Source organism: Dermacentor albipictus, chromosome 2 (genome assembly GCF_038994185.2).
Source record: "Dermacentor albipictus isolate Rhodes 1998 colony chromosome 2, USDA_Dalb.pri_finalv2, whole genome shotgun sequence".
NCBI classification, from domain to species: Eukaryota; Metazoa; Arthropoda; class Arachnida; order Ixodida; family Ixodidae; genus Dermacentor; species Dermacentor albipictus.
The window spans coordinates 58,853,370-58,879,930 of NC_091822.1; the positions used below are offsets into that span (position 1 = coordinate 58,853,370).

Consider the following 26,561-nt stretch of genomic DNA (forward strand, 5'->3'; position numbering starts at 1 on the left):
GCAATAACAGAAACTTCAAAATGATGACTTTTTTGGGCGCGGCTGGGCACAACTTCTGGGATCGGCTCACGCGACTTGCCGCGTTTCTACCAGAAAGCTCGAGTTCGTGCATAGCGTTGGCCGCTAGTGCTTGAGGAGAGCGTTACGGCTACATAAGCTGCAGTTGCCGGGAGGTGTGATAAGCAGCCACGGATATCTGAATGACATCACGTTCCCCTCTTAAAGGCGAAGCTAAAGCGTTGATTTCTTCGTTTATTTTCACTTCCTCTCTCCTCGCTCTCTTCCATTCTGTTAAGGTTACGCCTAACATATTACGTTCCATCAATTTTGCTCACTCTAACTTGTTCTCCAACTTTTTGTTAACCTCTAAGTTTCTGTCCCAAATGTTAGCACTGGTAGAATGCAATTATTGCGCACTTTTCTTCTCAATAGCCGTGTTGAGCTCCCAGCCAAGATTTTCTAATCTCTGCCGTGTGCACTTCAACCCATTTTTCTTTCTTCTGTAAATTTCCTTCTCATGATCAGGGTACCCTTTGTGTAATTGGCTTAGGCAAACATACTCCTGCACACACTCTAGATGTTGACTGGCGATCATGAATTTAAGTTTCCTAGCCAGTATATTGAGCATTACGTTTTTGTTTGGCATATTACTCTTCAACCCTACTCTCACACTTGCTCAATTATTGTGCTCAATGATTTGTTGCAGTTCACACCCAGTGTTTCCCAACCGGACAATGCCATCTCCGAAACGTAGGTTCCTAAAGCTTGCAAACCTAAACCTTCTCAATCTCATAGCTTGAATACTTTAGGCATGCAGGGAATCGCGCTGCAGCGATTCTGTCTCCTTTCGCAACCCCTTTCATGATGAGTAATTTTCTAAATTTCTTGTGGTGAACCAAGGCAACTGTGGAATCTTTGTTGAGATTTCCCAAGATGTTCGCGTATGCCTATTGTAGCCTTTGATTACACATTGCCTGCAATGACTGCTGCTATCTCTACTGAATCAAATACCTTTTCATCATCGATGAAAGCCAGAGGGAGGTTGGCTGATGTCCGCAAATTTCTCAGTTACTTGGTTTATGATAGGGACGTGATTCATTGCAGAATCATCTTCCTTATGCTAGCTTCAAAGATAAGCCGTGACAAAGTTTGAATGTGGTACAGGGGCAGCCGTTCTGGCATGATCTATTTACTCGATAGCAACGGTTATCCTTTGGTGATGGACAATACTGCAACAAACTAAATGATAGTATTGCTTCTAGTATTTCCCGCACTATGTTTTCTCATAACTCAGTAATCACTCAGGCTCCGTCTTTTCCAGCGGATTTCCCTTTGTTGACTGGGCTATGGTGCGTCGTCTAGCTGAAAATTCTACTTGTCTAGCTCTATCGTGCTGTGGATGTTATCTCAAAGTTTATGAATAGTACCAAAGGTTATTCCTCTGCAATACTTGCAGCATTTTGGCACAGCCGTTGAAGACGTTGCAACTTCGGTGGGATTGAAAGTTTGCAAAGGTGCTTTCGAGTCAGGCATCAGGCTATACTTGTTCTTCCCTTAACTCAAGGCCAATGTCTTTATCCAGTGTACTCTGCAAAAGTTTTCATCATATCGCGTATTTCGACGTGGAATATTTTCTTGCATATAGTTCATATTATTTTCCTTCTCGCCACTTGTATAGCTTTAGAAAGTTCTGTTCTCGAGATGCTCATGCTACTCGTGTTAAAAAAATACCCGGTTTGAAACTGTCGACCAAAATTTCATAATTGATTGTAACTTACTCAATTTTGCTAAAGCAGTTGATGCGGTATCACATAGCCTACTCCTTCTAAAAATGAGCAGCATCATAAATATTAATCTAAATGTTCCAGGATGTATTCAATGTTTCTTAACTAATAACCTACAATGACCCTAACTCCACCAATTTGCATGTCACTCCAAGTGAGCCTGAAGTTTATATTTTGGGCCCTTTTTTATTTCCGATTTTCACTAATTTGCCAACAGGTAGTAACTCGTCCATGAAACGTTTTTCCTATGTTTCTATGTTGTATCAGGTAATTACAAACTCACGTGATATTTATGCCTCTTGATCCTACATAAAGATAATTTTGCACTGATGTAATAGATGTTTAAGTAATTGTATTAAATTTATATACATTTCGATGAGAATATCGCCATCATAATGCACCTAATAATAACCCTGCGTAGATCCTCAACAACTTACCATTAACCTCCATCACCTCGTACAAGTACCTTGGAAAGCGTATTCCTCAACACCTCTCGGCATGTGCATACACTGAATGATGCATATCGCATACTTACAATTTGCATGCCAAAATGTTTGGACAGTTCACTCTATAATAAAATTATAATATGCTTCCTACATCTGGGCTCCCGCAAATACCCCACTAATACACGTACTTGAACCTGTTGAAAACTAGTGTGCTCGTTACATCAACTCCAACTGTTTTGATTGCAGAGATGTTTCACCAATGAGTGTTATTTCGATCAGCCGACATTTCAATAAGGCTGCAAATAGTCCTACCTTAAACCTCTTGCATATAATTTATTGCAACAACACAGGTCCTTAAAAAGGAACTTCTTCCCCCAGTCTATGCGCAGTAATGAAACAATTACCAATTAAAAGGGAAAGTTCCGTCATTGTGCATTTACCTCTGTCATGCTTCAGTTTACCACAAACACGCAGGAACTGGAACCACCCTCCCGAATCCTTCGCGGCGGCCGATGATTCTGCCGCTTTGAAAGAAGCATCAAATAATGATCTACTTTTTAACGACTCTTCATTGTGACGCGTCCTTGAGAGTAGGCATACATAAGAAATAAATACAAATAAATAAGTGAATAAATAAACACATAAACAAATAAATCAACGGAGACGGATCAGAGTGCTCCAACCATCTGGAGTCAGTTAAGACTGTCCTGCAGAGCGGCTAGACAATCGTTACGATGCCGATAGAGCCAGCGCTTTGCAATCTGGGGACGCTACGGACATCGATTCTGGATTAGAAAGACAAGATTGAAAATTTTGCTTACAAAAACTTAGTCAATGCAGAAGCAGGACTGTCAGTACTCTTGTGATCAGCACGCCGATAGAATCTGGAACAAATCTTAGCAAACAGATGGCATTGCATTGTAGTATGACGCGAATATCGTATCTGTCACTTGCACATATTCGCAGCAACTTTACGCCATAGGGTGCATTCCATGTTCTGCATAGGGTAATTATTGTCAAGTCTTTTCAACATTTCAAGGGATCCAATTCAAAGAGTAGACTTGTGCTATAGCCACGAGGTATTTTAGTGCGATTAGCATTGTTTTAGAGCATTATCCTTCTTGCTGCATGTATCTAACACCTATTACACAGTCGTACAAATTCTCTGTTAGCTTGGGCCACTCGGTAAAGATAGGCTGCTGTCTAGCCCAGCAGACATGGACAACTGGGTGTGTACCCGAAGTACTAGTACAAAGGACCGAAGTTGTGAATATTTCGTGAGAACGCGTAAGCAGAATGTAAGCAGCTGCCGACTTCCTAACGGTGCAAAATCGGCGCATAGACCGGATATTACCATACTATCTCGCCTGCTTTACACCGGATTAGCCATAGTGACATTTCTGCCCATTTAGTCGTGGCACAAGTATGACGCTAGTAGCCATTTTACTACCTGCCTGCAACACCTGCATCGGCCTGAAATTAATGTCACAGTAAACGACAGGTGCATTCGGAAGTTCTCACTCTAACAACATTTTCAAACCTTGCGTTAATTTTAACATACGCTGGCTCTATTTTGGCTGCCGATTTCAACCAGATCGTCACATAGCAGCGATTTGGATACGCGCCATCCGAACACTAAAGCACCCCCCTGCGCAAGCCGCTGCTATCACTCGCACAAGGCAACAATTGCAATTTTTCTGCTGTACAACAATTGTTCCTTCACATTGATATGGCCAAGTTTCTTGGTTATAAGAAAAAAACTAATGAACAACAAATCTATTTGCCATACATGTAGACTTCCTCAGACTTTTTCGGTTGTTAGCGTTTTTTTTTATTGTATGGCACAAGAACAGATGGTACTTCCGTTATATACTGCCGTATGTACTGTGCAGAGGCGAGCCGTTAAAAGTGGCTGCATTTTACGAAAATAGCTGCACTTTCTAACGCCTTGTCTGTGACACATGCAGGGGGCACTGAACACGTCCTATCGAGGCAATAAGTACGGTTCAAGGGCCGGAAATCTGATTGCAGGCTCTCCGGCGGTAGTGTTGAGCGCCACAGGCGTGTTGCATTTCACGCGATAGCAGAAGCCGGAATAAGAGCGGACCTATACAACCCTTTCCTTTCTTTGATTTCTTGTGAGCACTGGTGGCGTGACTGGAGGATAACGCGTTGAAGCACCCTTATAAGTGCATCTCGATGCGTGTTTCCCAGTCCGCTGAATTCTGTCGGAGAGCGTCTCCGAAAATGTTTCGCGCGTACTGGGTTTTTTTCCTGCTGCAGTGCTGCAGCGTACGGTTCGTCCTTTCGGAACCGTCTTGCCAAAAGTTTGAAGTGGACGCAGGTATTTCCTTCATTTGCGCAGGTTTCACAAGCATCTCCCAGTTGGCCACGAAAATTCCACGCCCCGAGCCCAACAAGCACGCCTTCACGCTATCCGACAGTCGCCTCGAGAGCCTACCCGTCGACGCATTTGACGGCTTATCCGCCTCCAATGTAACGCTGAACAACGTCCACATCGACAACTTCGACGCGTCGCACCCAAACGCGTTCGAAAGACTCAATGGCACACTGGTTGAGCTGGTGTTTGCTAGAGGAAGTACCTTGCCGAAGTCGTGGTGCCTGCTGCAGCACGTTCTCTCCCTTACATCACTGCACTTTGAGAAGCAGGCTTTGTCGATCGACCACGACTGGAGCAACCTGCCACGCAGTCTGCGCGACATATTCGTCACGGAGTCTACAGTCTCGAGCCTGGAACAAGGCGCCCTTGCTGCATTGACGAGCTTAGAGCAGTTCCGCATCACCGATAGTAGACTGAGCAATTTTTCGTGGTCTCTTTTGCCGAGTCCAGCTCGATCTCTGCACACGATAGTGTTAAGGTAAGCATGCGTCCGCAGGTCTACGAGCAACGCACTCATCACTAATTCAGCGTCTCCATGTTGAGTACCGCACGACTGTAGTAGTGTATCGTACGAGTTGAAAGCATTAATGTGGTTCCGCTTTCGGCAGCACCCATGCCCAACTCCAAACGCAAGTCGCAAAGTGCACGGAATGTCCGCACAGTCCCAGATACACACAAATCGTACTACGTTACTCGTCAGAAGAATTGTAAACTTCCTTTATAAACAAAGTCTCGTGCGATCTTCGCCTCATTTATCACCCCTCCATAGCTGAGTACTAATGGGTACAAAAAAATAATTGCACGTTTTGGTTCACAGTGTTAAACTAAAATGAAAATATATCTACAGCGATTGCAACGCCCTCCGCAATTTCAGCTTACGTAGTATTGTACCTATCTGACAGATGGTTTTCAACGTGCATTGTTGTATATTGTTCTTCGATGAGAAAATTTCACTCTTTTCAGCCCAACTGATCATTATTGATTTTTATTTGCAGCCAAAATGAACTCACTGAAATTCCTAAAGGGTTCAATCCCCAGCAGTTTCCTGCTTTAAAAAGCATTCACCTAGAGTCCAATCCTATCACGACCTGGAGTGGGGAAACGCTTGATGCTATTCGCCTGCATCCTAACAGCCCAACGTTGATCCTCGGTAAGTCACGTGCACTATTTATTGTTAACCTATACTATAAGTATATACGTGAAAAAAAAATACTAAGAAAAAAGCCGAAAACTTATGATCTTACTACCGAAGAGCTGTTCGTACAGAAATTAAAGAAACATCAATTAAACACCTTTTGGCAAAAAATACTCCTAAGGACGCCTATCTCGTGTATTCTTACGTATTTCTATGTAGCATGGTTATCAGTACGTGTAAGACCTGTTACAACCAGATCGCGGCATTTCATTTTTGTGCTCTCCCAAAGCTCAAGTGATGAGAGGTGTAAGAGTTACCCTTGAAAAGAGGGAACAATGGCCCAACATCTATCTGTAAAATGAGGGAGAAGGCATTGAATAAATTGGTTAGTGAAACTAAGAAAAAAGTGACAAACCAAAACAGTACATTTCACAAAAATTTGAAATTTATTTTTTCCCTTCTTTCCCAAAGAACATGCAGTGTACAGAAAGAGGAAATTTTACCCAACAGGGACAGGCGCGCAAGATCACCAATGTTTCGTGCTTTCCGTTCTGACGCCATTTAAAATTTATGGTGTTATTGAAAAACCACATGCAGAGGTACAGTCACTAGCGGATAACTTTGGCAGCCTGTAAACGAAAAAAAAATATTTCTGATCATAAGCTTGCCACCACTCATCTTTAGTCATGGCTTTGTCGTCAGCGGACCAGACGCAAATGCACTGTCCCTGACCGCCAACAGATGGAGAGGCGGGTCGAGATCAGTGTGCTTGCTCTAAATGCGTATGCAAGAGTGAAATATTAGCAGCCGTCGAAAAAATTACTGCAGCTGTCGTAAGTGTATCTGGGGAGGTATTCTGTAAGAGTCGACCTAGGGGACTGTCCATTTCGGCCGCTGCTGATTGCATGCGCCTGTACGAGAGAGGAGGAGAGGAGCGGCCCTAGCCAATCAACGGCGGCCGAAATGAACAGTCCACTAGGTGGACTCTTACAGGAACCTCCCCCCCCCCCCCCCCAACTGACTGCGGCGCCTTGCTGCTGTGGAGGTGCAGCCCAGCCCAGCCAATGAGAGCATCAGCAGCAGATGAAATGGACATGCCTACTAGGTGGACTCGTACGGAACACCTCCCTGCTTAGATTAGCTGAAGGCGTTCGCGGAAATTTACTTACGCGCAAAATGTCAATCTTTATTTCTTTTCTGAGTAATACCATGACCTCATAACAGTATTCTTCTGGAATATCGGGTAATTACTATGAAAAAAATTGTCAAGGAAACTCACCGTTTAGGAAACATTGGGTTTTCAATCGGTACAACAAAGTGATATTCCGTCACTAATCGGCAAAAATGGACTGAGTCACGCTCGCATGTGCTGTCGTATAGCTACCTACATCACATGTACAGGTTGTGTACATAACACCACCTAACTTCCGCAAACCACAGGGCTAGGAGCCACGACGTAAAACAGACGGACGCAAGGTTCTGTTGCCAAGCCTCTATGATTATGACGATAGCGTGAACGAGTTATGCGCTGCTGGTTCCTTGGTGTTCCGAAGTTAGGTGTTATGTCCATGGCCTTCGTGACGTCACGTCTGAAATCCCGAACGCCTGGTGTGGCAGGGACCAGGCGTTCCATCTGCTTCCATCTTTCCTGCCAAGGACGTATTCTTACTTCGTTTCTGGTGTACGCTAGCCATTACGCTCCATCTGTGAAATAAGTACACTCCCCCATCTCAATCACGTCTCGTGCTACTAGTGATCCCAGTTCCCAGCAGAACATGGCAAGCTGATTTCGTTGAGAATTGTGACTGAAAAGAAGACAGAATTTGCCTTCGTGGCATTGCAACGCAGCATGTAGGGAGCGCACAGCACAAACGCTCATGATGCGTCCTGAATAAAGCAGTGGTCAGGCTGAAATGAGAAATTATATAGCAAGACATGCTGAACTAAAAACTCGGGTTTTATTATTCATTCATGAGTTATACATTGATACCTATAGACGGAAAAAGAAAATACAGAGCAAGGAATCATCAGCTCTCTGACACAAAAACACAAGTAAAGATAGCCAAGCAACGCCATCTGTAAGAATCTGCGATATATCATCAACGACCAGGGCAGAGCACTAACTAGCTAGGGCTCATGTCATCATTGCCGTCGATACGCACTGCTTTCACAATTTGACGTACTGCTTATGCTTTGTTAGAAAAGAAAACTTTGCTTTCGATAAAGGGCCTCTCACCAAGTTGGGACATTGTGAACAGACAAGCGCGCCCCGTAGCTCGCGCGCTGGCCTACCACGTCCAGAAGGCGTCAAACCACTGCGCGGCGTGAGAGCCTCTGAAATTTCAACCGAAAGCCCGTGCTCCTTCCTCCAGCGTTCCCCTAGATTGTCCGCTCTCTGCTGGACATTTCGAACATCTGTACGTAAAACTCAGGGCCAGTGACGTCACCGATTTTGAGACGTGACTTCAGTAAATCACCTAATGCTGAACGCGCTAAATCGTCGCTGCAAGTGCGCCCAGCAAGCTAAAAAACGGGCTGTGGCTTAGCTAAGGTTAAGCCCAGGATGCGAAGCATAGTAGCCTTTATTTTAACGCAACAGCGTTAAGGAGCTCGTGTCGCAGAAAAGCCGGTGTCGTCGGCGTCTGCTCAGGCGTGCGGCGCTTGCTCAGGCGCACATTTCGTTGTTGCGCCGAACGCTGCGTTGCTCGACGCTCACCGCGTCCGATGCGGGGCGCGTAGTCGCTGCGCCGTAGCAAAGCTACCTAGAAACAGTCTCTGTAGCACGCCGCAACCTTCGCTTCTCATTCCTACGAGCAGCTCTGTTTCCAGGAGGCATCTCTCCTCGTGAGTGTCTAGCAGAGGCAAGCGCAGCTGCTTATATACCGCCGCGACGCCGCGAGCGACGGCGCGAGTTGGAGCCCCGTTTCTCCTCTGTCGTGACGTCACGGTGTCACGTGGTATTGAAGGCGACACCGCCGCGCCTGAGGAGCTGGGTTGAGCCCTCGTAATATGCTTCGCATAAAAAGAATTGGGAGGCGGGGCTCGTCAGGTAATCGTGGTGCACTCCCTCGACTCAAGTATGGAAGAGCGCAAGGAATGAATGTCGTTGGATGATGCTAGTGGAGGTAGAAGGAGAGAGTGAAAGTTGGCAGTAAAGCTTGCCTGCTGGCCCAGCACGGCAACGCGACAGTACATTTTCTCATATTTCCTGCAATGATGAACGTCTTTGAGGAAATTGTTGCGGAGAAACGCTCCTAGATGGAGCTTTAGAATATAGAAGGCAGTGTATAACGAAAATTTCGCCTTCGGCCTTAAACTTCCGTCTCCACGCGCAAACGCGAGAATGCGGACTCATGGGCAGTCCGCATTTTTATTTAAACGCGTGTTCTGGCAATGCCACGCGAACACAGCGGCCAGTGGGGCTCACATGCGCTTGGCCGCATATAATATCTGCATTGTGCTTTGTTTGTCCCGCTTAATCCTCAAACGAGGAAAGTGTACCTACTACCACAGTTGTCAGTCCTTTCGATGATGATGTATAGGTTGCACACTATGCGCACGAGGCACTATTGAAAGAGCGACTAGCGAAAACAATATTGCGCATCGGAAAAACATTTCATGCTACGACAAAAGTCAATGCTTATTTTTTTTTTAGTTTGCTGCCAGATAACCGATAGAAAGACTTGACATATGGTATATACGAACACAAGAGGCTTTCACGCAAGTGAACCCGTCGAGAACTCACTCTGTTCAACAGGGCGCCGCCCAAAGCACACTTCTTTTTGGTGAAGTCACGGGTCACATTCAGGAAACTACAGATTTCTTCGGGGCAACCATGCAATATTTCTGCCTATGGCAAAATAATTCCGTCACACGTTGTCAAAAGAGGTTGGATTACAACACGTAGCGAATGAAGAGTCGACCAAGTTTACGTCAGACCATTGCACTTTCCTCGCACCTTACAGCCGATGTTAAGGTCAGCTGAAATTGCCTTTACTTACGCATTTATCGAAGCAAGAGTGTGACAACATACATATGACGGAAAATGCGGTCGCTTGCAAAAAAAGATAATAAGGTGTTGGCATGCGTTAGTTGGTTAAAATATATACTGAAAACAGCACGGAATATAAGGGCGAGTGAGGAGGCAACGCAAGCCCAGCGTCACCAGCGTCCGTATTATAATGCCGTCTTTTCCCTCCCACAGATCTGTGTCCCTCTGTCGTGTAATATTGTCACGGCGATTCATGGGTGCACGAAGAAGAGACGAAACCGTATTTTACAACATTTACAGGCTGCTACTATTGCAGAATGGCTGACAGCATCTTACGTGGCATGTCCCGTGTTCTTTCTCTTCGCGGAACGAAGCGGCTCTTTAACGGCATGCTCATGCTCGATGCCTCGTAACATCCCTCCTGGCGGACAGAGCGCCTGTACGGCGCCTGCCAGAATCAGTCAGCGCTGCTGGTGAAGTAGGGTTTTAGCCGGAACACATGGAGAACATCAGTAGTAGACGTAAAAGAAGAAGACGGGTGATGTAGGAGCGACGTGATGAGGTTGTCAGTGTCGTTGCGCTTGCGGATAACTTTTTAGGGTCCGGTGTAGCGATGGAGGAGCTTCTCGAACAGGCCTTGGCATTGAGACGGCGTGCAGAGTAGTACGAGAAATTTAGGAAGGTACTCAACTTTTCGGTGCCGTTTATCATAGCACTCTTTTTGGTTCGCCTGCGACGCACATAGCCTAGTGCAAGCGACCTGGCGAGCTACTATAGCTCGAGAGATGACGTACTGAGCATCTGCGGTGGGTACGAGGTATCAGCAGGAGGGAGCGTCGCGAAGGGCAACGCAGGGTTGCGGCTGTGCAGGAGAAATAACGGCGAATAGCTAGTGGTGTCATGCCGCGATGAGTTGTAGGCAAAAGTAACGTAGGGCAGGGTGGCGTCGCAATTGCGGTTATCAATAGAGACACACATAGACAGCATATCCGTGAAAGTTCGGTTGAGGGACGCGGTAAGACCATTGGTCTGTGAATGGTAGGCTGTCGTAAAGCAATGTTCAGTAGAGCTTCTACGAAGAATTTTGTTTTGCTAGGAAACAAAGGCCACGATCCTTAAAAGCTGGTGCGGGTGCCTATGTCGAAGAATGAAGTCATTGAGCAGAAATTCTGCAACGTCTGTAGAGCAGCTACTGGGCATGGGGCGTGTGATAACATATCTGGTCGTATAGCCAGCAGCGACGGCAATCTATTTGTTGCCGGAGATGGACGTAGGGAAAGATCCGAGCAAATGAAGGCCCACGAGAAAGTAGGGCTGCAATGGAATGTCGACAGGTTGAAGCAGGCCAGCCTGTGGAAGAGCAGGACGTTTGCGCCGCTGATAGCACTCCCAGGCAGCAACGTATTGGCGCACAGGACGATACAAGCCAGGCCAAAAGAGCCGCCGTCGCACGCGGTCGTAGGTGCGTGAGGTACAGTGAAGACTAACGCTGGGTGCTGCGAGGCTTTGTAAATAGTGGCATGCATGGCGGCCACTTAATGTTCATACATATATATATATATATATATATATATATATATAACTTTATGTAAATATATATAACTTTATGTAAATATATATATATATATATATATATATATATATATATATATATATATATATATATATATATATATATACACTGGTTAAAAGGCAATAGCCATCGCTAGCTTGTAGGGGGCCGTCTTCTTTTTTTCAGACACGACTAGTTACTTGGGCCCTTGGGCCTCTGTTGCCCTCGCCCGCAGAAGTACCTTCATTTATTCCAACCTTAGGAGAGGTCTAGTTTTATTTTGGTCACCTGTTATGCCCTCACGCCGCACAAATTTTCGTTAAACATTAGACTACGTTCATTAGCGTAGGGCACATATGGGCAAGATTATTTATATGCGGAATGGCCTGCATGCGTACTCTTCTTTTCCTGCAGGTGCCATAACATGCGACTGTCGGGTTCGTGCGCTTCGAGAGTTTCCCAGGAACCAAACGTCAGCGACATGCGCTTCACCAGAAGGCTTGAGATACCAGCGAATCGACGAGATCAGCGTCGAAGACCTGCGTTGCTAAAGGCACTGAAGAAGATGCTAATAAAAAAGAAGGGTGGTGACTAGTGTCATTTGCGATCTTTCCAGTTTTTCCTACTATTTATTTTATTTGTTTATTATGTTTTATAGCAATCATAGCGTTAGAGCTACGTGCGCATCAACCACCACATCTTTCTCAGATGCTGTTATTCCTTTTCTTCTAAAGAAGAATACGCTTCGTGCATTCCTCTGCTGTGTGCAAGAAAACAAACAAATTTAACAAGAAGAATGAATGATGCGTTTAAGGTACGTGCATATGGTGCCTACGCAAAGTACAGGTATAGCTGTGCTCGGGAAAGAAGGTGAACCAATGGCAACCGCTGCGATTGTATGTTACAGAATTTACCAGAATGCTGCTGTCATTCGGAATAACAAGGTCGCATCTTGCAATTTGCATATTGCCAGCCGATGTATTTCTGATGCTTACGGTATGTTAATTATTACCGGTGATGTCTTAGAAGACACATGGGGTTTACTTTCACAGAAAAAAAGATGGTTCTGAGACGTGCCCCTTTTCCCTGCTAGATTGCGCACACCAAGTCGGAAAGGTAATAGAAGGAATCGGAGCTTATGCGAGGGAACAATTATAATAATGGAGCAAATAGGCATGAATGAGTACGAACGTGTGCAGCTAAGCTGTTGACAATAGCGACTCGAGACCCACAATACTATGGAAACTAAATAATCTGATGGTGCGTCTGGGCAATTGCCAAGGTACCATGTTTCTTCAATGACAATCCTATTGCAAGTGAGTACTTCACCTTGTTAAAGGTGCCAATATTACTGCAGTTGCTTTCTTGATGCTGTTCAGGGAGTTATTTATATTGCGGAGCGCAAAAATATGGTGCTACGGGTTCCAACGTAACACGACGTAATACTTTACACTTTCTTACTCTATCGACAACCTATAAACAAACAGGGACAAGTCACATGTGTAATACAAGCTTATATAAATGAAAAAAATCAATCATCTAAGAAAACTCAAGACAAACACTACACAACACGAGTTAATTCGACATATTCCCCAAGGTCCTCAGGTACAATGCGTTGACAAGTCCAAAATATTTACATTTAGTCAACCCGCACTGCCACACCGCATCGTCATCGCTACTTTCAACCAAATTTCGTTGGGCCCGCTGATGCGTCGTCGATGCGACGTCACTGCCTCCTTCGTCCAGTGTACGCTTGATCTGGCTAGAAGATCAGGACGGTGCATGGGGCGACCTGAACTCCGCATTGCCAGACCGACTCCACTAGCCTGTGGACCACAGCCACGGAGACTCTCGGAAACGGCGCCGTCAGCCTGCACTAAGGTCAGGCATGTGGTGTCGGCTTAGCTCACGGGTCGCAGTCTCGGCAGCTTAAGCACAGCCCCCAATAGATTACAGCCGTCTCCAGGAGACATCCGTCACATCCGGCCTTCATCCCCCTTTTCTTCCCGTCATCCGGGAGCCTAGCTTGACTACTCTCTTCTGCTACGTGCCCTTTTGCAGCGCTGTTCAAGTAGTTCCACGTACATTTTTAGAGCCTCTTCTTCTTTCATGCATCCAGTTCTTTCCTTACAGCCACTTTCGAATTTCCGACATCCATCTCTTTATCTGCTCCACTGCCACCTCGTGCTTTCTTGCTATATTATGTACTTCCTTCTTTTTCTAATTTTCCCCATTTCTTTACTAACTCATGACATACGCCTACGTGCAAGGGGCTTTTATGTGAAAAGCTGATTATCATTTTCCTCCTTCTACTGATGTTTCTGCCATCTTAATATTTTTGCTCAATACTAGCAAGCCACGTCTTTCACCATTTTCATCGTTTGCACCAGTGTGCACACCAATTACACATCATTTCACTTCAAATATTCACTGCACTTTTCATAGAGTTCATTATTTAGCACCAAAAAAAATCATTGTTCAACGCTAGTATACCACAACATTGTTATACCGCCTGTACACGTAGCCCGCAGCAGCCCACTGCTTCACACCAATACAAACAATACTTACGGCATTACTAAACACCACTCCACCGCTCAGCACATATACCGAGCAGCCTTCCCACGACTCTGCTCAACCACTCCGCCACTTCACAATCTATACCAACCAACTCTGCGAATGGCAAGGTACTATCTCTGGTGTGCGCCACACATGCATTTTACGGAAAAAAGGAGCATTTTCGATCAACTGTAACTCAAATACAAGCTCAGGGCTTCACCTACCACGATGATTACAGCATGTGAGTACCTTTCGGAGCACTGTGCTCCTACTGCGTTCATTGCTCCTAATGCTCCTAATGCGTTCATTTCTTGTATTCTACCCAACGGATATTATGGTAAGAAACATCCACACCCGAATGCAAGTTACTCTCTAATTTTACATGCATAACCTACATTACGTCCCAAATACCAGTAGTGCTCCCCATCAATTTATCAATCCATCCGAACCTCATAGGACCCTCGTCCTCTCCCAAGTGGAATTGCATTCTTATCCTCATTGTTGCCATAGTGATTTCTTCCATGTTAACACCTAGAATTTCTAGAGCTGCTACTTATTTTAACTCTTCTCATTCCTGCGCCTGGATAGTTCCTGCCTGGTTTGAAAGTCTCTTGTGGAGTTTAACTTTGCCATTTTTTAAAATTCATGGTCTTAGCTTCAAGAACTCATGCTTGTTTGTGCGCCATGTCACTCTCAGCGATCTCTATCTTCCGTCTGTACATTCGGCGTGCGCGCCTTTTGGAGCGATTAGTGTAGCTGCTGGCTTTGCACTTGAACTAGAAGTTGAAAATTGTTTCTTCAAAAATTATTTCTTGTTATTGTGGCACGCTTTGGATCTCCAGTTATATTCTCGCAGCTCTTGTTCAGAACCGTTATGATGTTCTTCGTAGTCTTCATGTTCAGATCATCTAAGGTTGATCAACGCAAACTTAAATGACCTTTTCTTAGTGGCAATACAATGAACAGCACCGTAGAGCGTCCTCACCAGTGTTCGCTTTGTGTCTTCCTCATGGGGGAGGGGGGGGGGGGCTGACTTCCGATTTTTCTTTTCCTCAAAGCATTTTTTCGATCTCGTCTCTCCCTCTTTCCCGTCTTTCTTTTCGCTTTCTTTGCTTTCTCTGCTCGCTCAATATATTTGTCTGATGTCGTGGTCCGTCTAATTTGCACTTCATTATCGCGACTCATGAAACTTCACCTGTGTTCGTACCGACATAAACGTCTTGCTTGCTGGTCAGTAGCTTGTGTTCACAGAGGCTGCGGCTGTCGAAAATCGCCATATCATCAGACAACTTGCCGCGTGTGGGTAGTCACCCTTCCTACATGATAAGTTCACTTGCTCTACTCTCAAAACACACCGTGTGAAGCATTTAGGTACTCTCTCTCTCTATCTCTCTCTCTCTCTCTTCAGTGTCCTTTTGTACTGTCTGTTCTGAGAATTGTTCATTTTCATGAGCAGGGTGTTTCCGCAAGTACACTGCACTACTCATCATTCGGGTGTTCATACACTCATTCATAAATCATTCATACACTCATCATTCGGGTGTTCTACCTTTAGCTGTCGAGTGTGACAGGATTCGGCGGTGCGATTATCCATAGACTTACAGTGGTAATCCTTCTGCAGCAACAGCTCGCATGTCTCAGACTTCGCTTCAGGTGTGCTATGAGTGCTAGGCACCATGTTGTCGGCTTATGTCATGTTAACATTTTCTCTCTCGAAACTGTTTCGTCTATTTTACTTTCTGAACTGCAGCACGTTCTTCTAATAGATCAGCATGGACAGAGTTCCTTCCATCTTCAATTACTTTCAGGTCCTGCTCCCTTCTGAGCTTTCGCTCGAGAACAGTAGCTAATATGCGGTCCCAACGTATCTCTAGAATACTGAAAGTCATGACGGAGCCCGATGTATATCGGGGCAGGCACGCCAATTGTCACGAATTTTCACAAACTAAAGACAGACAGAGAAAAGTTGCATGTATAAGACAAACATTTATCATTGAAAAAGCAAAGCTTCAAGACATGCAAAAACAAGCAATCAACATCACGAGTTAATTCCACGCATTCCCTATATTCCCCGCACAGAATGCATCAGTAAGTTCACAACATTTGCATTGACTCCCCCGATGTTGCCGGGTCGCCTCGTTGTCGCTTCTTCCCTCGAAAAGTCGTTGGCGCCGCCTATTCGTCATGAATTCGACGTCGCAGTTTCCACCGTCCGTTCCACGGTTGATCTTGCCAGAAGCTCAAGGTGGTTGCGCGAACGAGGCGCCTGAATCGCCCAGCTGACTCCGCTAGCCTGCGGACCGTAGCCTCAGAGACCATCGGAAGCGATGCCGTCAGCTTGTATCTGGGGTCTCCGGTGTGGCGCCCGCTTAGCTCGTAGGCCGCAGTCGCGACAGCAGAGGCACAGCCTCCACTCTATTGCCGCAGTCTCCGCGATAGGTCTGTCACGTCCGGCCTTCAGCTCCTTCTCCTGCCCGTCGTCTAAGACGGTAGAGGGGTGCTCTGTTCTGCTGCGTGTCCTTTCGCAGCACTGGCCACGTAGCTCCGCGTGCATGTTGCCACTTCTCCTTCTTTCATATATTCAGCTGTTTGGTTGGGCCACTTTCGCATGTTCCTACGTCTTCTTTCTATTTATCTCTTCCGCTGCCACCTCCTGCTTTCATGCTCTCTCATTTATCGTATTCTTTCCCTTTCTTTCCGCGTTTATTTATTAACTCCTGAGACAGTATACCTTCCTTCAAGACTTTTTCATGTGAAAAGCTGCTTTTCCGTCTCCTTCATTGTGCTTATATTTCTGTCATCTTCAATGCTTTGCCCAGCACCAGGACGCCATGTCTTTCACCGTTTTTCCTCGTTCGCACCAGCGTATACATTCATCACACATCATTTTATTAGAAGTATTACCTTTACTGCACTCTTCACACAGTTCATTATTGAACGCAGAAATATGATTGCTGAACACTACTATGCTAGAACATTGTTACACCACTTGTACATGTAGTACATAGAGGCCCACTGCTTCACAACACTTAAACCACTTAATAAACAATATTACTCTTAATGCATTACTAAACATCACTCCACCACTGAGCACAGTTAGCGAGCAGTCTTCACCCGAATCTGCTCAACCACTCCGCCACTTCATAATCTACAACAACTCTAGGGGGGCAAAGTACTATCTGTGGTTTCCGTTCCAGCCATGCAGCGCCTGTGCAAACAGCGCACTGCGCAAGCTGCAAGGAGAACTCGCCTTCTTAGAGAAATGGGCTATTTTTCGTGCCTTCCCTTAAGCTATATGTATCCTTTGCTTTTTTTCATTTGTTCATTGGGCTGTGCCGGCTCTTTCTGAGCTGAACATAATTCTGATAGCAGTTAAGTACTCTCACCGGGCCTGAGCATACCTTGATTAAAGCGTGTCCAAACACACACGTGGTTTCACAACGAACATGAACCAAGCTTTAAAATAGATGGATTACTTTGCATGAAGGAATCAAAGTACATATTTTTCACAGTAGATCAGAGAAACCGCCAGTAATAATTTTGCTTAATATGTTCAATAAGGCAAATAAACCTAGTTGTGTAATGGGTTATTCTCTGCCGTATTATAGAAACGTCAATTGAGAAGTTGCAGATATCCCTAAGAATCATAAAACAGGGATGTTCCCAGAAATATACATCTAGCATGCTTAATTTTTCCAGCAGAAAGAGAAAGCACACTAAATGTAGAATGGAACCCGCGAACACGCGTTCACCCGCACTAAACTCGCACCAGAGTGTAGTGTCCTCAAACGAAATCAGTAATATTAGGTTGGGGGTTACTAACACCTTGTGCCCATAGAGTTAGTGTACTAGCTCTACGCTTGCGCTTATCCCGACACAATACGTCGCGTTTGTGCTGTCTTGATGCACCGAGGCTGTCAAATGCGGCCGCCGTGGCCGGGATTCGATTCCGCGACCTCGTGCTCAGCAGCCCAACACCATAGCTACTGGGCAACCACGGCGGGTATCAACTGGTCAATAAAATCACGCTTCCTACCTGAAGGCATCAATGTGGCCGGATTCGAGAAAACAATACGTCGCGTTTGTTTTGGTTGGGAGAGAGCACCGAAACGGCGCGTCGTGAAAACAGTGCGTGCGCAGGGATTTTTCGTTACCTTTAGTAGCCAGTGATCGCAAGAGGGCGCTGCTTTTTGGTGTGGGTAAATGAAAAATCAAGTGTAATATTTGTATATTTTGAACGCTTTCAACTTCAGCTGCGAAAATGACACACGCTAATTCTGTACGCGCGATACATCCCTTTTGGACGTTTCCTATAGATGTATACAACTTCTTAATTGATGCCTAATCATTTAGAACTCCAATAAATGAATTAACTACTTATGGGTAATTACTTGATTGCATGTATCAATAAAAAAATGGCTGTGGCTTAGGTAAGGTTAAGCCCAGGATGCGAAGCATACTAGCCTTTATTTTAGTTGTTTAACCACTGTTTAGCCTGGTGAACTGCTGTTGCTTGGCTATATTTGGTTCGGCTAGACGAAAAAACAACTCATGCGTTACTCTGCTTCGCCTTCAAGAGTGGAATGCCACAGCGTTCCCGTCGACCCGCCGAGGGGTGTACGGCAATAGGCTACAGCGCAGCGACTACGCGCCCCGCGTTGGACGCGGTGAGCGTCGAGCAACGCAGCGTTCGGCGCGGCAACGAGATGTGCGAATGAGCAAGCGACGCACGCCTGAGCCTTAGAAACAGCTCGTTTCTAAGGCAACACCGCATTCACTAGAGGCGCTTTTGTACCACTTTGAAGCATCGTACTCGTGGCTCAGTGGTAGCGTCTCCGTCTCACACTCCGGAGACCCTGGTTCGATTCCCACCACGGTGTAAGAATAGGATAGGTGTGCGAACGGCGGCCGCTAAACATGGAGCGGCAGTGCCCAACACTGGTGCATGTTTTGTTCACTCTCCGACAGGTGGCGCGACATTGTTAGGGGCCTACATTGGTTATGTTAGCGCCGCTCGCTCTTATCCCAACGCGGCTCGGCATTTCTTTTTCTGGTGTCAGGCGTGCACATGTGAGTGTGATGGGCAAGAAATGTTTTGTTCCCCGCTGCAGAACGGGTTACAAAGGCTGTACGGAGAAACTGTCTCTCTTTTCTCCACCGAAAGACGAAGAACGCTTGAACCTTTGGCGTCGAGCTATCCCAAGGAAGGATCGAGTCCTTCAGCCGAATGATCACGTCTGCGAAAAGCACTTCGAGCCTCACCTTGTGTCCAAGACCTGGACAGCGCACTACAAAGGACACGTCTTGGTGAGTGCTCCGCGAAAGGCATCGCTGGCGAGCGATGCTGTTCCCACAAGATTTCCCGACTGCCCGGCTTACCTATCTAAAACAGTGAAAACAAGGAAGCGCCCGGCGGAAAGACAACCGTGGTCGCAGTCGAAAAGAAAATGCGCTTCATCAAAAGATTGTAACGAGCAAGAAGCCTCGTGTAGCAGTGACAGTGGTGGCGTTAATGGGAGCTCGTTTCAAGCGTTGCCGAGTGCACCGGAGCACGACATGGATGCGTTTGAAGAGCAGACATGTGATAATATGCCTCAATCTGCTGGACCTAGCTCATCCCTGGAATCTGCGTTCGCAAGCTTGTTCGGCGATTTACCACGGTCGTTTCTTCCGTCAAAATCATGGGGATACCACCTGCTCGACTTTGGAGAAGTAAAAAGTGTCGTCTTCTCCCAACTGGAGCGCACCAAAGTACCTGTAAGCCGTTTACTGTCAGATGCAGGCCTATCGCCAGTGAGCACCGCATCTTCGTTCGTAACCACTAAAATTGTTGAAATTCATGAAGATATGCTGGCAAACATAACCGTGATGGGCAGGTCAGTTTCAATGGCAGATGTGCACTTTGAAGGTACTTTAACAACTATGGATGACGTTAAGGCTTTCTTAGAGCACGTTGATAAGACAAAACTGTGCAGTGGTGGACCGAGCACTCTGGAGTACCCGCACGCTGAAACAAAATGCGCATATCTGGACAACAACCAGAGATGGCGGCACAAGAGATGCTCTATTGTTCTTGACCCTAGTGACTCGAACTTATTAGTATGTCACAAATGTTCTGGCCTTTCAAACGTCCTGCGAATGCACCAGAAAAGAACAGAAGAAAGAAAGCGCAGGCTTAGGCCTTCAGGTACGCGTCCGTTGACTTCATACCAGAGCAAGGACAAAGTTGCAGCACTGCGTCGGGCAAATTATGCTCTGAAAAGGTCGAAAAATCGTCTGCTCAACCGCTTTAAAAAAATGTCGGCGGAGCTTGCAGAAGCTCGTATCCACATGCAAAAAATGTCAGAAGAAGAACTGGGTGAGAAACTACGCAGAATAGATCTCCCTAGTGCTCAGCTGACTGTGGTAAAGGAGTGCGTAGCAGCAGCGAGGTTCACGAACAAAAAAAGCAGACGGTACACAGAGGATTGGCTTCTGATGTGCTTGCTGTTGCACATACGCAGCCCATCTGCATACTCGTTCCTGCGAGATAATGAGGTGCTCCCCCTTCCTTGCGTTACGACGGTGCGCAAGTACCTGAGCATGATAAGAGTCAGGTGTGGCTTTGACAAGAGGTTTTTCACGGCCTTTAAGAAGAAGATGACCACTAAAGACGATTTTCAACGCCACGGGATACTTGTTTTCGACGAAATGCGCGTCCGAAAGGAAATTCGAGTTCATTCGAAGACGATGACATACAGTGGCTTCACTGATTATGGAGACTCTTCAGAGGCCCCCGACGACCTTGCTGACCACGGGCTTGTATTTACCTTTCGGTCATTTGGCGACAAGTACTCTCAGCCGATAGCTGTGTTTGCAAGCAAGGGCCCCACAAAGGGAGCTGTACTCGCTCAGCTCGTCTTAAAAGCAATATTTTTGCTTGAAGATGCGGGAGCCTTAGTCGACGCAGTCGTCTGTGATGGCGCAAGTACGAACCGTGCGATGTGGAAGGAATTCGGCGTCACTGGAGCATTGCAACATACCCGGAACTACTTCATCCACCCCGTTGATGAAAAACGCAACGTATATGTGTTTTCTGACGCACCCCATCTTTTGAAATGCGTTCGGAACCGTTTGCTTTCACAGAAAGTGTTGTGCGTAAATGGCGATCGTGTTCACTGGGCACATTTTGACAGGCTGTTTATGGAGGATTCTAAACAGCCGGGAAATTTGCGTGTTTGCCCCAAATTGACTCTGTCCCACATCAACCCTTCAACGACCGAAAAAATGCGGGTGAAGTTGGCCACTCAATTGTTCAGCTTGAGTGTATCGAAAGGCTTGGAATTCTACTCGAAGAGAGGCACAAAAGGGCTCGAAAATGTCAAGGCAACAGTAGAATTCACACTAAGGTTTAATGATCTTTTTGATGCTCTTAACCGAAACCATCCAAAGGAAAGCATCACTGTTGGCAGCCGAGATTTGAGGGTCCTGGCCTCATCGTTGCATTGGTTAAATAAATGGGAAAAAGAAGTCGTATCAGGAAAAATCTCAAGAGCAAGTTTCCTAACCGAGCAAACCGCTGAGGGCCTTCGTGTGACTATTTTGTCCGCACTGGAACTATCAAGATACCTGCTAAAGGAGTGCGGTTTCAGATATGTTTTAACAGGAAAACTTAACCAAGACGTGTTGGAACGCTTTTTTGGCATTATCCGACAGGCTGGTGGCCAAAATGACCACCCATCTATGCCCACATTTCTGCAGCTTTACAACATGATATCAGTTTACAGTTTGATTAAACCCCCTAAATTCGGAAACTGTCAAGTTGAAAATGAATCTCGGCAAGGTGCACCTGTACTCACGCTCAAAGATTTGAAACTTGCTTTTGACGACAGTGTCAAGTCAGAAGGACACCTTAAGCAACTCAAAGAGAAGCTAGATGGCCTAGTTGCTGCTGAAGAGGAAGTTGACCATGTGTTCGACAACTTGCATGAAGCACCGGCAGCTGCAGATTGCATAATTTATTATTTAGCTGGTTTTATATGCCGCAAGTACTTGAAAAGCACAACGTGTGCAAAATGCCGTGAAGGGTTATTGGAAGAAAGCGCACTTCATCATCAGCCGGAAAGCAGCCTTGTTCTGTGTAAAACCAGGGGAGGTCTTTTGCACCCAAAGCGAAGTCTTTTTCAGTTGCTTCATGCAACGGAGATGGAATTCCACAAGCATGCGGCTCTCAGAAATGCCTATGAATTAACATTGGAAAACATGCTTGATAAGTACAAGTTTCAGTTCTCCTGTGCCGACCATAAAGAAGAAGTTATGGCTGGCGTGCTACACAGTTATGTAGCCATGAGAATGAGGCAGTTCTGCAAACAACAGAAATCTGAGGCAAAAAATAAGTCGAAGGAGCTGCGAAAGCTGTCGAAGCTTCAGTAGGTGAAAACTCTACGTTTAATGTGCTGAATTAAATGATGGGCGTCATGAACTTACCCGTGTGCGCGACATGTGTGCCAGTGTCCGGTTTGTTTATGGAACATTAACGCTTGTACGAATAATTCAGTTTATGGCATGTTCTCTGTACATGTCAAATAAATGTCAATCTGCTCAAAACTTTACTGCTTTTGCGTCCGTGGTTTTTAGATGACAGTCGTCCATATGATTGACTCACGCGGAGGAAATGCCGTCAAACCAAGGCTAGGCCATCCTGCACACTAACATCACAACAACCTCTACCAGAACATTCAACTTCAGTTATTAAAAAATGCGGCCTTCGAATAGCCACATTGGAAAGTTGTTTTGCAGTCCATTACAATTTAACTGCGAGCTTATATAGGTTACAGTACACGTAAAACTAGTTTTCGTGCGGACGTTTTGGCATTTCATCATGGTAAGGTCTGTGGTTGGGTCATGTATCGTAGCCACTAATATTTCACAAAGTTCGCTGCAGCGTCAAGGAGCCTGATCAGTATTGCCAACTACCGTTGCGCTGGACTCATTGTGCCATGCTCCTATACCGGCATGGATGAGCGCGTGCACTACATAGCTCCCGGAGAACGCTTAATGTCGTGAAACGTATGCTTCGTTCATCGCAAACAAGTTTCCGTCTCAAGCTCGAATAACATACGCATCTAGTTTACCGTAAGAAGCGAATTCGAACGTTTTATTGACGCTTTTCACATCCGCAATGACTCTCGTCCTGCTTCTCTGGTTCAAAACCAAGGCCCTTGTGTCTGTGGCGCCATCTGCCGAGGGCAAAGCGATACATGCACGACTTTTTTCCGCCGGGACGGCCTTCGTTCAGCCACCTATCCTATTCTTACACCGTGATTCCCACCCAGCCCATCTTGCAAGAGTTGAGCCAAAGCCACTTCTCCTCTGTCGTGACGTCACGGTGTCACGTGGTATTGAAGGCGACACCGCCGCGCCTGAGGAGCTGGGTTGAGCTCTCGTAATATGCTTCGCATAAAAATATACGTGGCTTCTCGATTCTACTGCGAACAATGTGAACTTAGTATATTTCGTGCATAATTGCGCATCCAGGTGCAAGCTTTTTACCCACAAAAGTTCAAACCAAACCATGGCCCCTGCTCTCTAGCCTCTCTCATAGCCTCAGTGTGGTGTTGGGAATAGGAACCTCGTGAATGAACCTGTACATTTCATATATCAGAGGTGTGGGACGACGCATTGTCTTTCAACGCCGAATAACTCTTTCTCGTCTTGGCTTCGCGCCTCATGAGAACACCGAGGCTGTCAATTCGTTCACGAGAAATTTCCTACATTAGCAGTCGATGCATTCCTTCAGCGTGGAGGTACTTATGTCTTTGTTCATCGGTCTCATTTCGGCCGCTCCGTCCTCGCCAAGGCATTGCTTCCTCCGGCGCTTTCGTTGGGCTACGTCACTGCAGGTCAAGTACGCCAGCAGCGTTGCGACAAGGAAGCAGAGCGCAGCGAACGTAACGTACAGTAGATCGTATGACCCCTTCGTGTCACGGAAGAATCCTGCAAGGTCGTGGTAAGACAGCATTAGAGGGACGATTTCGAGGCTGCGTTATATAATATACAGTTTCTTTGCAGAGCGGTTGGTTTGATGTAATAGCGACCAGCAGAGTGTGAAATAGAACATTCAGTGGTGATTTAGCGGTAAGTGCAAGAGAAATGCGTTATCATTACGCCGTACCTCCTTGAGGTCCCAAATTCACAGTTGAAACCGCGTTCACCACATTGCAAATCACTTGAACTTCTTGAACTTGTATTGTATTCTAACACTGCATCTCATCTAGACGACCACTTGTTCTTTATCTATCAGCAGGGGTTAAACGAGGCATTTAATGTAAAACACAACTGTGCGCATTGACCACTGACCATTACTTTTACTTTGACTCCTGTTTTCAAACTGATATACTCTACCTTTCTTCAGTAAATTTGAGTTTTCGCTTGACGTTTGACGTCACAGATTGCAGATATCTATATTAAGTAAGTTCTTATAGTTATTTCTCTCTACCTATTCTCGCCCTAATGTTCCTTGGTGTTTTAGCTCTCCCCCCCCCTCATTATGTTACACTGCGAAGGTGTCTTTAAGGTTGGCAAAATAATAAATGAGATACACGCTCTTCCAAGCTCTTCCATCCCTTATCTACATTTACAAGCTGACCGGCTTCCGACATTTCGCACATATACACTTTTTTTTTTATTTTGACACTCCTGATACTAACTTATTAGAACGACCCGCAAGACATAATTTGCACGCTGTTGTCATTCACCGTTTCTTTATTGCGGGAGAGCTTCTGAGAAGTGAATACACGCTAAGGAAATAACGTGGCCGTAGTTGCGTCCAGTGCTAAAAATTTGGTAGAATGTTTCAGGTAATTTACACTGAAGACAATTCGCAACTCTTTCTGTTCGATTATTTCTCGTCGCGGATTGTGGTTATTCATAACCTTCGCTCTCCTCTTTGTTGTTTCTTCACAGTAAATATTGCAAGAAACGCGATCGCTTTGGAACAATCGATGCTGCTTTGAAGATGTTCCCTTTGTGTTTGATTGCAATGACTTCCTCCAACTTATATACTGCCTCATCAAAAGCGCCACAGAGAATTTCTTCGACTTTTTGTCATAGTCTCTTCTAGGGCACTCCATGTCCTAGCACCTCAACCAAGGGATAAGAGATTAATTGGTTGTGGCCTTCTAGGACGCTAAGTGTTCAGTAAGCAGCGACGCAGTGTGAGGCACCGTCTTGAGATGCACCAATGACCAGCAGCGCGAGCAGGCCGTTGGCGATCTGCGTGACAGAGGGGCGTCTTCTCCACAAGTACGTATAACTTGTCATCCGACATATATTGCGAATCTTTGAGCCGGGAAAAGAACCTGAAATTGCGCAATGACGTATTTATCAGTTAATTTCTATTCATGTTCCCTTTGGGCAAAATTAATTTAAGTTTTGTTTATAGTTGTTTTAATGTAACTTCCGTAAAACGCGCGCTTCTGCCTTCATGTTGGTGTTTGCTGCTTTGCAAAAATAACGTTGAACTTAGATTCTCTCAACGCATATTTTATATGTATATTCCTTTGTAGATTATATGCTATGTACTTATATTTATTTTCAGGTGTTCTACTTATGCAAATTTTTGATATATCCTGCCAAAAATCGATAAGGGACACAGAATTAATCACGCCGAATTTCTGGCTTTCTGTATGTGCCCCTCTCATCTGTACCTTGCATGGGGGCGAAATTGAAGTTCAAATATTGTACCCGTTCCCAAAATATTACTTACTGTGCACTTTTTTTCGTGACGCTCTGCTGTTACACTCACCTACAATGGCAGGCCCACAAAGCCACACGGGAATGGTCACCAGGCCTCCCACGCCACAGCAAAAACTGACTCCCGACACCCCCACGTAGTCTGCTATAAGCACAGTCTTGATGCATAGTATGTAGCCCTGTGCCACTCCCATCACGACAGTCAGAAGGATCATGCCACCGAAGGACTGTACCCACACCAGCAGGAGCATGCAGACCGCAGCCACTAAGTAGCAGAGAGCCGACGTGGGGCATCGGCTGAAGTGTATCTTGTCAGTCGCGAAAGGCATGATGATCCGACCGACCAGGAGTCCCACAGCAGAGAAGACGACGATCTGGTTACCCTGATGAAGTTCTAGGCCCTTGTCTACAGCATGCGCGACAATGGTCACAGTGAAGGAGACAAACACATACTCGGAAATCACAGACTGGATGACGAGCACGTAAAAGGGCATCGACGTAAAGCTTGTCAAAGCAATACGCAGCCTGCTACTAGGTGCGTTCTCTTCACGGATTGTAGACTGGTGCCACTCGCAGTCTGTCGAAGAGGCAGCCGTAGCGATCTTTTTATACGGGCCTTCCACGTTTTTGTCGCCTGTTGCGTAAACTGTACTTTTGTTGACCGCCTTTTGGAAGAACAGTCTGCAGGGTCGCGGTGACTGTATGAGCATAATCACTGGCACGCAATGCATCACTAAACCTCCCATAACGAGGAGACAGCCTTGAATACCGAAGCTTCCCGTGAGATGCCACAGGAGTGGCATGCCAGCCATTCCAGACGTGGCTCTGAAGATCCACATAATGGCAGTGGCTGTTCCTCTGTACTCGTCGAAGTACAGCAGCAGGTATAGGCACAGGCCGAGAAGAGCACTTCCTATGCCAGTTCCTGGGATACGCACAACAAGAATAAAATTGACCCTTGAG

At 45.9% G+C, this 26,561-nt stretch overlaps 2 protein-coding genes across 6 annotated transcripts in view; one reads left to right on the top strand and one right to left on the bottom strand.

The window, feature by feature from the left end:
* The first annotated feature begins 4,417 nt into the window (after positions 1-4,417).
* On the top strand, positions 4,418-12,261 carry LOC139055420 (chondroadherin-like). Its single transcript, XM_070532879.1, has 3 exons — positions 4,418-5,109; positions 5,627-5,781; positions 11,724-12,261. The coding sequence occupies exons 1-3, from the start codon at positions 4,430-4,432 to the stop codon at positions 11,858-11,860; spliced, it is 972 nt and encodes a 323-aa protein (XP_070388980.1). The 5' UTR covers positions 4,418-4,429; the 3' UTR covers positions 11,861-12,261.
* A 10,907-nt stretch (positions 12,262-23,168) lies between these two features.
* Positions 23,169-26,561, bottom strand: part of LOC139055421 (monocarboxylate transporter 13-like) — a 218,094-nt gene continuing 214,701 nt past the window's right edge. For all 5 annotated transcript variants that reach the window (XM_070532882.1, XM_070532881.1, XM_070532880.1 and 2 more), the window contains 2 exons: positions 25,651-26,523; positions 23,169-23,840 (listed from right to left, as the gene is read on the bottom strand). In XM_070532882.1, coding sequence (XP_070388983.1) covers positions 23,620-23,840; positions 25,651-26,523 — 1,094 coding nt within the window. In that variant the 3' untranslated portion in view covers positions 23,169-23,619. The remainder of the gene's footprint in view (positions 23,841-25,650; positions 26,524-26,561) is intronic.